Genomic DNA, 14,262 nt, shown 5'->3' with positions numbered 1-14,262 from the left:
ATCCCAGACTCTGGGATCAGGCCCTGCCCCGAAAGGCAGATGCTCAATTACTGAGCCACCCAGGCATCCCTGACCAGGATTTTTTCTTTGTTTAATTCCATATCTTCAGTACCTAGGACAATGCCTGCTATATATTAGGCACTTTGCACTTGTTGAAAGAGTGAATGAATGGCTGATTTCTTACTTTGTCTTCGAGACTCCCATCCCCCAAGGCTTCCCTCCCTCCCCCATTCCTTTATTTTGGACTCTCCCTATTTTCAGTTCCTATAATATACTATATTTGTCTTGATCATAGTACTTCCTAGAGCTTTAAAAAGAATCCTTTTTGTATACCTTAGGGTTTAGCACAGTCCCTTGCACACAGAAAATGATTAAATTTTAAAATGAATTATTTGCAACATTTATACCAAATACAGGGCAGTGAGAAGATGTTAGATAGACATGAGTGAGAAACTTCTCAACTTCCTCTGTTTTTATATGAATTTCCTTCCTTTTTCAAAGAAACCCAGATTTGATTCCGCCCCCACCCCTTGTATGCCAGTAGGTGAATATAATTGCCGAAAAACTTTTGGCCAAATACTATTTTATAGCTTTCAAATCCTTTTGGAGGAAAATATTGGGATTTTTAAAAATCTTAACTGTTGCATCAGGACCAACCAAGCAAAAAATTTTATCTAAATCTTGATCACAACTCACATACTGCATATCTAGCTTCACCTACTAACTGCTTTGAAGACTAATGATTTACCCTATCATCACTCCCACTGTGAATGTCAGAGTTTTTGAATTATACCACAATTACTAGCTATTAAATACCTACATGTGGGCAGGTACCTCTCTGTATCAGAATTTTTGATTAACACATATTTTTTGAGCAGTTTTAGGTTCACAGTAAAATTGAGCAGAAAGTACAGAGGTTTCCCATATAACCCCTGTTCTCACACATGCATAGCTCCTCCCATCAAAATAATATTAATCAAATGGAAGCCTGGAGTGAAGAAAGGGAGGACAATTAGACAAATAGCAAACTGCTAGTTCAGTAAAGGGTGGAAAACAGAATAGAAGCATTTATTAATAGCCAGGTGAGAAAAAAACTCAGCCTGAACCTAAAAATAAAAAGATTTGAGCTGGCAAGAGAATGTACATTTCAAGAGATAATAAGATAATAGGATTTAAGAACTGGAAAAAGCCTGATTGAATTTAAATCCTCATCTACTAGACAAAGAAATCAAGGTCTAAGGTATACAGCTAGAGTTGGCATTTCTCAAACATCTAACAAAGCATATTAGCTGGACTTCAGATGACTTGATAAAGCTATTTATACTCTAGAAACTGAAGTAAGGCACAGCTTATCTGTTCAGACCCGGATTCTGTATTATTCTGTGTTTTGACTGCTGATTAGAATTCAATTAATGTACTTCTTCTTAAACTTGGAGTTTCTATTTTGATGGAAAAGACTGGCCTAAGAGTAAAATGCAGTTGCCATATTAGAAGGAATAAGATCAGATGAGGACAAAAGAGAAGCTGCTTGATTTTTCAGGAGCTAACAACAACAACTACTGTGAAACTGTCCACAATACCCATTCCCTAACCTTTGTAAACTATTAATCTCAAAGAGACATAAATACAACTTCATTGCAGTTGGGGTGGAGGAGGGCAATTTGGAGTATTATAAAAGAGTGAACGTTTACTCATAGGTTCAATGTAGTAGAAATGGTTTGCCAAGCTTGGATTGTGGTAAGACAAAAAAAGATTTTCTGAAGTAGATCTAAGTTAAAGGCCCTCACTTTGAATGTGTTACTTCTTTGCCATTCTTAGTTTTAGCTTATGTATCTTGTGAGTCAGAAGCTCTTAGGGAATGGGCGCTGTTGAAATTTTGCCAATTTTAGGCACCTTTTAAGTAATGATAAACAGAAACGAGAAGCATCTTTATTTATTTTTTTAAAGATTTTTTTTTTTAATTTTTATTTATGATAGTCACACAGAGAGAGAGAGAGAGAGAGGCAGAGACACAGGCAGAGGGAGAAGCAGGCTCCATGCACCGGGAGCCCGATGTGGGATTTGATCCCGGGTCTCCAGGATCGCGCCCTGGGCCAAAGGCAGGCGCCAAACCGCCGCGCCACCCAGGGATCCCTATTTATTTTGTTAAAGATTTATTTATTTGAGAGAGAAAGCACAGGAACGGGGGTGGGGGGGGGTGGGGGGGGGGAAGGAGAAACAGGCTCCCCATCTGAGCAGGAAGCCCCACAACTCAGGCAGCTGAGAACGCTGAACCATCTGAGCCACCCAGGCACCTGAGAAATATCTTTAAATGCAGCTGAGAGAATAAAATTTCTTTGGTCATTTTTTAAAAAACATTTTATTTATTTATTCATGAGAGACACAGGGAGAGAGAGAGAGGCAGAGACACAGGTAGAGGGAGAAACAAGTTCCATGCAGGGAGCCCGATGTGGGACTCGATCCCCGGGGACTCTAGGACCACACCCTGGGCCAAAGGCAGACGCTAAACCACTGAGCCACCGAGGGATCCCCTCTTTAGTCATTCCTAAAATATTTTGTCCAGGTTTAAAATGAAAATGAATTTTTGTCTAGAAAACCAGGGATTCAGTTCTGTGTTGGTAGGATTTGTGATAGGTAGAGCGTAATGACAAAGATCAGTTTAAAAAGATATTAATGTGGGGTGCCTGGGTGGCTCAGTTAAGTTAAGCGTCTGCCTTCTGCTCAGGTCATGATCCTCAGGGCCTGGGATCGAGCCTTTAGTTGTTGGGCTCCCTGCTTCTTCTTCTGCCCCAGTCCCTGCTCATGTTCCCTCTTCTTCCCTTTCTCTCTCTCAGATAAATAAAATCTTTAAAAAATTGATATAATGTTAGGAAGGTGAGAGGAAATTGGCTCTCTCAGATACTCTTGATTAGAATGTAAGTTGGTCCAAATCTTTAGGCTAACAATTTGGCAACATCTACTATTAATACTTAAAAGATACATACTCTTAAACTCTGCAATTCAGCTTCTGAAAATTCCATCTACAGATACACTCACATTTGTGAAGATGATATATGTGTTAGGATGTTAATTGCAACAATGTTTGTAATATTGAAATCCTTGAAGCAATCTAATGTTCATCAACTGGTGATTGGTTACTTATACATTAAATACACAAAATTGGCACATTATGTTAAAAAGAATAAGGTAGATCTATAAATGGATATGAAAAGCAATTTGAGTGAAAAAGAAATTGCAGATCAGACTATGAAATAAAAGGTGTGTAGTGGGTATAGTTACAGAAAATTGGAATGATATACATCTCCAGGGAATGAGACAGGGTGAAATAGAAAGTGTGACCTTTTACTTTATATATGCTTTTTTTTTACTTTTGGAAAATCTTTTTTTTTTAATTTTAATTTTTTATTTATTTTTATTTTTATTATTATTATTATTTTATTTTATGATAGTCACAGAGAGAGAGAGAGAGAGGCAGAGACACAGGCAGAGGGAGAAGCAGGCTCCATGCACCGGGAGCCCGATGTGGGATTCGATCCCAGGTCTCCAGGATCGCGCCCTGGGCCAAAGGCAGGTGCCAAACCGCTGCGCCACCCAGGGATCCCCCTTTTAAAAAAAAAACAAAAAAAAACATAGAATATATACTATTTTCATTAAAAATAAAATAGTAAAGTTATATTTTCATTTACTCTAAAATACATGTATTTAAAAAATACAACACAGTAACCACATCCTCATATTGTGTCATTACAAGGCAAGAAGTATATAATACTGGGGGAAAAAAACAATTTTCTTACCGTATAGTCATGTTTCATACACTGTTGGCCCCATTTTGTGGCAGTCAAGTTATACATAAATTAGGTGGTGTTGCATAGCTTCTTTATTGTATTGACCTCCCTGCCTATGACCTAAGCTTCTTCTTCTTTTTTTTTTTTTTTTTTTACCTAAGCTTCTTTAGCAAGTCCTAAAATGACTCTATCCTACTCCTATGTTATTTCTTTGGGAGTACAAACTGAGGAACATTGTCATTTAGGTTGCTCAACTGGAAGTAGAAATTACATGGCAATCTCCCATGCTTTAAATTTTCATATGGACAAGTCTTTCACAGGCATGTAATTATAGTTAAAACAATGGTTCCCCAAGTGCAACCTAATGCTTAATGTCAGGTGGCTGGCCAACTCTTCAATAGATTAAGTGAAATACAATGAAAGTGAACAAACTAAATGATTAATAGAATTCCTTTCAGCATAAGCAGACTTTAGATTTTCTACATCATCAAACTTAAGTACTGTGTCAATTTTAAGTTATAGAGGGATATTTAACATTTGACTGCCTGATACTGTGTAATACAAACCAAAAGGCAGGTTTTAATCCCAGTTTAACACTTAAAATTCCCATCAGGCATAACTGTCTGCTTCACTGCCTTCAATAATATGCTTAATTTAACTCAGACAAAGGAGAAATACTATTTCCTAGCTTGCTATTTCAATTCACAATTTTGAGAAGTGTTTAATCCATGGTAAACTCTGTGATTGGTATGAAAATTTTTATGGCCCTATGGGAAGGCATGCCTGAAACCATGGAGGAAATTTTAAAAGTTGTGTGTTACTACTGCTGTAAATCTTTCATTATAAAGTTTATAATCTATTCTTTCCTGAATATTTTATAATAATTTACTATCATGCCATAGATTAAGTCCAACTCTTAGTCCAACCTTTTTTTTTTTTTTTAAGATTTATTTACTCATGAGAGACATAGACATAAGCAGAGGGAGAAGTAGGCTTCCTAGACATAGGCAGGGGGAAACCTGATGCAGGACTTGAACCCAGGACCTCAGGATCACTACTTGAGACAGAGGTAGATGCTCAATCACTGAGCCACCCAGGCACCCCTTAGTCCTATCTTTTAAGCGGGCCAGGTACTACAAAGAGTTAAAACAATCTGCCTCCAATTCCTCTGTAAATCAAATGGGTAGATAATCACCCAGGCTTATCTTTTGTACACCAAGGTTCCTTTTAGGTATTATTTGGGACAGTAGTAATACTTAGGTATGCTGCAGTCGATCTCTTAGGGGGTCTTTTCCCCTTCAGCTGAGCCCTTAAGATTCACTTCCCATTAATTATGATAATCTAACTGCAGATGACAGAGTTGTTTTGTCTGGAGACTTCTGTCTATACCAAACTAATGATCTGGAAATTAAAGGCTTTGGAGTACATTCCCAACCCCTTCATTCATGACCTTTTAGTAATGAAACTAATCTGAGGTCTTAAAATTAACTGCCTCATGGTGAACTGGAAAGGGCAGCACAGTGACTAATGCCACGCTGCTAATCTGGTCTGCCAGGAAAGGTGAGTGGAGAAAACAAGAGTATTGCCTTCTTTCTCGATCGGGGCATATTCTAATCTGTTGGTTTTAGGAACTAAAATCCTTTTGCTAGCTCTGAATTACCTAACTGGCACCTCCCATCTAATGTCATCCAAATGGTTATTTTTGAAAGTTATTTCCTTATCCAAAAACTTTACATTGTGACTTTGAGGGTGAAGACTAACAAAAACAAATTGAATAACCTTAAAAGGCGAGGAATTGGAGTCAACTGTGTACCTACACACAGACACCTATGCACATATATGTGTGTCTGTGTACATATATACACTCACCAACCGTCTTGTGTAGGCAAAAATCCTTGTGTAACTCCCCCCAAACCTTTACTAATAGCCTACTGTTGATTAACCAGAACCTTGCCAGTAACAGTTAACACAGATATTGCGTGCTATAGGTATACTGTATTCTTAAAATAAGCTAGAGAAAAGAAAATGCTAAGAAAACCATAAGGAAAATACATTTACAGTACAATACTGTATTTTTTTTTTTTTACAATACTGTATTTATGGAAGAGAATTCACATACAAGAGGACCCATCCAGTTAAAATCTGTGCTCAAGGGTCAACTATACCACATCTATTCATCTGTCCATTGATGGACATTTGGGTTATTTCAACATTTTGGCTGCTGTGAATAATGGTCTATAAATGCCCTGCATAAATATGTCCCTGCATCCAATCCTTTTGGTACAAGTGGAATCTTGGGTCACATAGTAAATCTGGGGGATTCTGACACATAAAACAGAGACAAACCCAGAGGACATTGCGCTAAGTCAAATTAGCCAGACATAAAAGAATATATTCATACTGTATGAATCCATCACGAGGTACTTTAAAAATGGTAAATTCTGTTGGTATTTTACCCCAGTAAGAAAAAATTTTTTTTTTGAAACGCAAGGATCTCTCCGTTGTAAGCCTCACATCCCTGGTGGGGAGCAACTCTCGGGAGTCGCTACGCCTTTTGCACAGTAGCTTCCAGAGATTCTGCACAACAGGCAGGCTCACGGCCGGGAGGTGAGCTTGCGGACAGGAAACAAAACCTAGAGTAGTCAACGTGGGTGTGCAGGGGGGAAACGGATAACGTGAAAAGATACCCCAAACTTCCCACGAGGTTCATTTCCCTTAGGGATCTCCCCACCAGGATTAAGAACGCTTTCGTCACAGGAGATCCCTGAGAGGCTCTTTCCCTTCACGACTCCCTCCCAGCCAAAACTTACTATAACGTTATAGGAGTTTCTCCCCAGCCCGCCCCGTCCTCACTGCACCCCTCACACCCCGGTTCCCTAAGATTCTACCCAAGATGGGGCCTGTCCAAGGACAGACCAACCGCCGGTCGCTCCGGCCCCGCCCATCAGACGCCAGAACGGGTGGGCGGGAGACTCAGCCCCTAACGCTCCGGAAGTCGCCCCCTCGGGTGGGCGGAGGCTCCCGGGCCCTGCGGCTCCGGATTGGCGGGAAGCGGGGATATGATGCGTTACGCGCGGGATCCGGCCACTCCCCTACGCTCCTGCGCGCCGAGAGCGCGGGGCGGGGCGGAGTGTGTGGCCCCTGGCGGCCATTACCCGGAACAATCCCCGGCCTCGGGTCAGGTGACCCTCGGCGGGGCCGGCGGGAGGGGGGAGGGGGAGGGAAGAGGGCGTGAGGAGGAAAGGGAAGGGAGGAGAGAGGAGAAGGGCGGAGTAGGAGGGAGGGGAAGGGGGCGGGGTGGGAGCGGGTCACGTGATTCGGCATGGAGGCGGCGGCGGCGGCCGGGAGGAGCTGCCGGGGCAGAAGCCGCACTTGTTAGTGTTGGGGGAGGCGGGGGCTGGGGGACGCCGACACCGTCACCCGGGGACGCCGAGTCGTGGGCGGGAGGGGGGTGGGGGCGAGATCAGGCTCCGACCCCCGGCCGAGGGGATGAGGGGAGCATGGGCGCCAAGGAGTCACGGATCGGATTCCTCAGCTACGAGGAGGCGCTGAGGAGAGGTGAGGGGGGAGGGGTCTGGGCGAGCTGTGGGGGAGGCCAGCGACGGGCTGCCCCGAGGGTGGGTGACCGGGGAAGGGGAGGGGAGGTTGAGGGCGTGGGGCGCCAGAGGCGGATGGGAAAGGAGGCCAGCGACGGGGAATGTAACTGGGGGAGAAGGGTCGGGTGGGAGCGGTGTTTGGGAATTGGGACCGTATGGGAGAGGGAGCAGCAGCTTTCCCAGACAGACGGGTATCTGGCGCTGGTTGGGAAATGCCCGTGCTCTTTGGTGGCGTTGTTATGCTGGATGTGTCCAGGGAGGTCTTCCTCTCCCTCCTTTCTTGGGTGGCACCAGCCCTTCCAGCCTCCCTCATCCTTTACTGCCATTTTCTCCTATCACTCCATAAACCCCGACAACATCCTAAGCTTGTCCCCAGCAGCCTTGGTCAAGGAAGGGAGAGGGGAGGCGGCTGCACAGCCGTCTTCTCTGTCTGCTACTGACAGCCCCTTCCAATTGCGAAGTCTCCGCCTTTTCCGAGGGCCTCTGCCAGCCTCTAGGGGGGCAGTCATCGTGCACTCTTGCCACCCGCCTCACCCCTCGAGCGACTGACTTTGATAAGAACGACCTCAAATTAAGTTGCATTGGAGGTGAGATGAGACTGGACAGCTGGTGTTGCCACAAGACCTTGTCTTAGATTTCCTCTCCTTAGACGTTGGCCAGAGCCTTACATTGCACTTGATCCCCAGTTCTCGCCCCCTCCTCCCGGTAAAATGGCATATTCGGAAACCCAACATTCTGATATTGTGTTATAGCTCCCTTTAGAGACCGGCCCTGCTGCCAGTCCTCGCCTGCTGCTTATTGGCTCTGATGCACAGTGTTAACAGCCCCAACCCCCTACCACTTACTCTGATACTGCTGTCCGTGATCACTAAAGCACACGCTAACTGGAAGTGCCTATTGCATGCAGTTTATGGCCGGAATGTGACTTAATTTTTCATGACGGGATTGGAGTATGTGTGTATGTATGTATTTCTTTTCGGACATTTAATGGATCTTCTCTGTAAGAAGTGAAACATTTAAGCAGGTTGGATGCTTGGCATTATTGTTAACAGGTTTGTAAGTCAAGAAACCAGCCATGCTCCAGGTGATAGTTTCAGTAGCTAAGGATATAAAAATAAAAACTGGATTAAAAGACAGGCATTCAAAATGAGGATTTAGTAAGTGACCTCTTGTTGATATGTAGGAAAAAATATAAATTCAGAGGGACATCACCGGAAAATAGGTACAGAATTTAGGTGTATTCATTGTGGCCTGACCAGAATAACAAAAATATGCTCTTTATATCTTTTTTTTTTTTTTTCTACAGAACAGTGTAATGATTGTTCCTATGGACAATATCACTTGAACTTTTTTCTCAATATGAGAAATATTCCAAATTCTTGATGTGTTTCCAGCTTTAGTAGGCTAGTCATTTCCGGGATGCTGTCGAGCCTGACAGGTCTGGGCTCAATTAGGCAATGGCTTACATGGCATGAAAGAGGACATCAGTCAGATTGGTTTACAGCTTCATGGTTCAGAAATGTTCAGTTTCTTAAGTTTGGGGGTGATGTAGCTGGCATTAAGGGAATTCTAAAATTTAACTTTTATTAAACTACCTTGCTTACTCTCGTATCAAACTAAGATGTTAGCACCTTTGTAAATATAAATGAAATTAATAGTTGGTGCATTTTAAACTGCTTTAATTGAAGGTCTTTGCTCAATTTATTAAATTGAATTTTAAAAAGAATATTTGAAGAGGTGGCAAAAATATTTGTTAAAACCTTTTTAAACTATTCTTGGGATAAGTTTATGTTTTATCAGTTTTACCCCAGAGGAAAATAAAAGCAAGAGAGAAGCTTGTTGATAAATAGTATTTCTAGATATAAACCAGGAGCTTTTTAAAAAAAGTGGATAATTTTTTGAACCTACTGTTTACTGTAGTAAATATCAGACTTTATTTATTTTTAAAGATTTTACTTTTTTGTGAGAGCGTGCACACGTGATGGGGACAGGCGAGAGGGACAGAGGAAGAAGGAGAAGGGGACTTACTGCTGAGCAGGACCCTAGGGTCATGACCCAAGCTGAAGGCAGACACTTAACTGAGCCACCCAGATGCAGGGTGGCTTATAGAATTTTTAGTTTTTTAAGATTTTATTCTCTTGAGAGAGTGAGCACCAGAGGGGGGAGGGGCAGAGGGAAAGGGAGAAGCAAAGCTGACTTAGCTGTGATCAGGGAGTCTGACTCAGTGTTCTCCAGGCTTGATCCCAGGAACCTGTAATCATGACCTCAGCCTAAGGCAGATGCTTAACTGACTGAGCTACCTAGGGACTCCAACTATAGAATTTCTTTTACTAAGATAATAGAAAGATTTTTTTTTTTAAAGATTTATTTATTATAGAGAGAGAGAGGCAGAGACACAGGCAGAGGGAGAAGCAGGCTCCATACCGGGAGCCCGATGCGGAATTCGATCCCGGGACTCCAGGATTGTGCCCTGGGCCACAGGCAGGTGCCAAACCGCTGAGCCACCCAGGGATCCCCTATAGAAGGAATTTATATAAAGCTTATGATAGAGCTAAAAAATGGTTTGGGAAATTTGAGGGAAATGTGAAGAATCTAAGTAGGTACTGAAACCTCTGGTAAGTAATTAAGACTTACCAGGTGAATGTAAGGTGAATGGGGGTGGAGGATAGGGAGGGGATTGGACACATTGTAGGTTATGTGAATCACTATACAAGTAAAAAGCTTGATAAACTACTGAAATACCTATCCCCTTGGCTTTATTTGAAATTATTAAGCAGTAAATAATGCCCAACCGTAATTAGGTAGTATTAAAAAAAATAGTCAACCATATATTACTGGAAACAGACATGGAATTCCGGGCAGTTTATCTTCTAAAATGGAGCCTTGGAAATGGAGTGTTCTGTTAATGACAAATAAGGCTTACTGGTCCTAAGTGAAGGGCAGTCTGGTGACTTCTCATTTACATTGCAGAAGCTCTAGAAATTAGGAAGATTGGTATTGTATGCCATTTTGGCTAGACTATGTCAGTTATGTAAACATTAATAGTTTTCTTTTTTTTAAATTTTTATTTATTTATGATAGTCACAGAGAGAGAGAGAGAGAGAGAGGCAGAGACACAGGCAGAGGGAGAAGCAGGCTCCATGCACCGGGAGCCCGATGCGGGATTCGATCCTGGGTCTCCAGGATTGCGCCCTGGGCCAAAGGCAGGAGCCAAACTGCTGCGCCACCCAGGGATCCCCATATTAATGGGGATTAATTAAATAATTAATAGACAACTATTAAGTTTTCTGAAAGCATACCTTAAAATTTTTTTTTTAAGGTAGACATATTAGCAGTAGCTTTTATTTTTGGTATCTCTGTATATATCTGTCATGTCTTGTATGAACAGAAATAGGCTGTTCCTTGAAGGCTTGGCCCTTGCTTAGATTGCATGTATTTCCTCAAGTTTGTCTACTGTACTTCATGGGTCCTGAGAATTTTAGCAGCTATGTTCATCTGTTTACTTCACTTCCTCTTGCATCTAAGTTTGTGGCTTGTGTATTCCTAAAAATATATTCTAAATGCTTGGAACATAGCATTAAAAAAAAATTGAATGAAAGATGAGTTGCAGTTTAGAGTATTTCAGAACTCCAAGAAACCTTAAAAACCTCCAGTTCTTTAGTTCTTCTCTCCTTTTCATCATTCTGGAAACAGAATTATAAGGCTTTATTTTCTTCCCCCCAAGAATTGGCTGAATTGAAATTGTCCTTAGCTTTTAAACTGTGTTAATAAAATATAGTGGGTGAATTTCTTCTAATCCCTTTAAGAAAAATTTGGCACTTAAATTAGACTAAGTATAAGTAGTTGGGTGATGAAATATAGCATGTCAGAAATTATGCTGTGGTTTAATGTTTTTGAGTGCTCCTTTGCTCATTCATCCAGCAAATTTTTACTGAGTGCTGCCTATGACTTAGGCATCAAAGAAACAAGGATGGCTTACTCTCTGTCATTGAGGGGTATAAGCTGGGCAGTCCAATGAAGTGTGTATACCTCAGGGTGTATTCAGGACTATCCATGGGATGTAGGAATAAAATAGTAAAACTTCTTTTTAAAGTTCTATTATTTATATATTTGATAATGGACAATATTTTCAAAAAGTAATATATATATTGTTTATAAATGATCAGCATATAGTATGTAAATGCCACAGTGCTATATATAGAAGGAAGTGCTATAGGGATGTAGAGTGGGTGTTGGTGTATTGGCCTGAAAGTGCCTAACACTACTCATTTTTTAGTATGTGCTTAATAATTGTGTTAAAGAACTTAATTTCATCATCACTTAAAGGTCGTTGTGTTTGGGATCCCTGGGTGGCTCAGCGGCTTGGTGCCTGCCTTTGGCACAGGGCGCGATCCTGGCGTCCCGGGATCGAGGGCTCCCGGCATGGAGCCTGCTTCTCCCTCTGCCTGTGTCTTTGCCTCTCTCTCTCTCTCTATGCCTATCATGAATAAATGAAAAATTAAAAAATCTTAAAAAAAAAAAAGGTCGTTGTCTTTGCTAGTGGGATAATTAAGTATGTAATAGTTGAAGATTCCAGTAGTTTTTTTTTCACTTATTATCCACCAGCCCTCATATGTCAATGTTTTGACTCCCCAACCAAAATTTTATTCACCAAGTTTCATAGGTATTAATATTAAAATTTTACTGATATTACACTGCCTATGATGTGAGGTTAGCTGGTTTAGCATAATATATTGTTGTATAAATGAAAATTTAATTTCATAGTTGGTACCTTCTGGTATGCACTATTCTCACTTATTTGCCTTCGTTTGAATTTATTAAATATACCAGTCAGCTTTCTTGCATTAGGGTGAAATTGCAGGTTTTTGGTTAAGCCATTTACACGTATACCTAACCAGCTGTTATTATACGTAAAGAGAAAAATCGGGCAATTTTAAGTTAGTCTGCTTATATGTAGTCACCTAAATAATCACACAGGTGATGTTCTTCATAATTTCCAGTTTGACACTCCGTACGGAGTGTTCATGACAAAGCAGAGATAAATACACCAATGAACCCTGGATTTGGGGAGGATGAACAGAATGAGGTGACATCACTTGATGGTTAATGGCCTCCCCATTTACCAAACTGGACAGCTGTTGTTTGTTTTTTCTTGTTCATTGTTTGTCTTTGTGCTTGGTTAGAGAGACTTCACAGTGACAGCATTCAGGGTTGCCTTCCAGAAAGATGTGTAAGTACCTAGAGTTGGGAATGTGGTGACCAACCAATCGTGAGATGTTTTCTCAGGAGAAAGAGAAGATTTTAGGCATTTGATTGCATGGTAGGTCACAGGAAAAGTTAGAGAAGTGATTATTATTCTTGCTGTGACTGTAGGAAATCCATTTTTGGATTTGAAGTACTAGAGATTAATGCTGAGAGCTGGATTAGAAGCTTTGATGTTAAGCTGCAGAGGTGGAGAGATTTTATTTATGAATTAAAAGTTGGTGCTTTGATTTGGGACAACATAGATAGAGCTAGAGGGTATTATGCTAAATGAAACAAGTCAGAGAAAGGCAAATACCATATGATTTCATTTATGTGTAGAACTTAAAAAACAAGTGAGTAAACCAACAGCAACAAAGAACAATAGATTCATAAATACAGAGAACAAATTAGTGGTTGCCAGAGAGGAGAAAGGTGGGGGAATGGGTGAAATAGGTGAAGGAGATTAAGAGGTACAAACTCCAGTTATAAAATAATTAAGTCATGGGGATGGAAAGTACAGCATAGAGAATATAGTCGATATTGTAATAGCTTTGTATAGTGGCAGATGTTAACTACAGTAATCATGGTGACCATTTTGTAACGTATGTAATTGTCAAGTCACCTAAAACTAATATAATGTATGTCACCTATTCTCTGATTTAAAAAATGGTTGATGGGGCAGCCCGGGTGGCTCAGCAGTTTGGCACTGCCTTCAGCCCAGGGGAGGATCCTGGAGTCCCGGGATTGAGTCCAGCGTCGGGCTCCCTGCATGGAGTCTGCTTCTCCCTCTGCCGGTGTCTCTGCCTCTCTTTCTGTCTCTCAAGAATGAATTAAAAAAAAAAAAAAAAAAAAAAGGTTGATGGTCTGATAAGTACTAAGTACTTAGAAGACTTAAAATGGAACTGAGAGTTCTATTCATATAGTATCCAGAAAACATGGCTTCTTTGTTTAGGGCTTGTTTATGCTTCTGCTTTTACCTTTTGGGCTTGATGATAAATGTGTTTAAATTGAGCCAGTCTAAGGGTGCCTGGAGGGTGCAGTCCTAGGAGCATGTGACTCTTGATTTCAGGGTTGTGAGTTCAAAGCCCATGTTGGGTGTAGAATACCTCAATAAATAAACAAGATCTGCTTTAAAAAAAATAAATAAATTGATCTGTTCCACCTTTTTACTGTATGCTAATCAATTATCTTCTTTCTCTTATCTAATAATAAAGATCTCTTGGAAGTCAAGAATGGATAATTAATTACTGACAAAAGCCTGATAAAACCAGTATAGTATTTACTGTTAAAGTCAGAGACCTATCTATTAGAAGATCTATTCAAAGATGAAGGCCTTCTTTAACACCCTTCTTTATTAGGGATTTAGTATTCATTAACATAAGGCTCTTTTTATTTCAGGGAAAATCTCAAGTTTATCATTATTTTGTAAACAAGGTTGGAGTCCTTGATATCGGACTGCATTAAAGGAAAACTATGCTAAAGTGAAGTTTTACAGAGAAATTTTCCAGCTTCTCTTTCATTTCCATGAAGTTACATTGTCTCAGTATTGTAGCCCTAGAGAGAAAAGCCTTTTAAGGCTTCTTGTGGTTTCTTGCCTTTTTCTAATGACTCTTGAAAGACTAAAGAGGTTCTTTTAT

General features: G+C 40.9%; 1 protein-coding gene and 1 long non-coding RNA gene across 5 annotated transcripts in view; one reads left to right on the top strand and one right to left on the bottom strand.

Moving 5' to 3' along the window:
* Positions 1 to 14,262, top strand: part of USP32 (ubiquitin specific peptidase 32) — a 217,489-nt gene that overhangs the window by 2,942 nt on the left and 200,285 nt on the right. The window contains exon 1 of one of the 3 annotated variants that reach the window (XM_072779659.1): positions 7,105 to 7,343. The exons of the other annotated variants lie outside the window; for them this stretch is intronic. Coding sequence (XP_072635760.1) covers positions 7,286 to 7,343 — 58 coding nt within the window. The 5' untranslated portion in view covers positions 7,105 to 7,285. Of the gene's footprint in view, positions 1 to 7,104; positions 7,344 to 14,262 lie in introns of those variants that run through there. 3 annotated transcript variants of the gene reach the window in all.
* Positions 3,613 to 6,807, bottom strand: LOC140606385 (uncharacterized). Of its 2 annotated transcripts, XR_012008713.1 has the most exons (3): positions 6,674 to 6,807; positions 3,942 to 6,418; positions 3,613 to 3,905 (listed from the first exon to the last, which is right to left on the bottom strand). It is a non-coding gene; the product is annotated as an uncharacterized lncRNA (long non-coding RNA). The 2 variants fall into 2 exon arrangements; XR_012008712.1 differs by lacking the exon at positions 6,674 to 6,807 and having other exon boundaries at positions 3,942 to 6,589.

This window comes from Canis lupus, chromosome 16 (assembly GCF_048164855.1).
Source record: "Canis lupus baileyi chromosome 16, mCanLup2.hap1, whole genome shotgun sequence".
Taxonomy (NCBI): Eukaryota; Metazoa; Chordata; class Mammalia; order Carnivora; family Canidae; genus Canis; species Canis lupus.
This window is presented reverse-complemented; position numbering and strand designations above follow the sequence as displayed.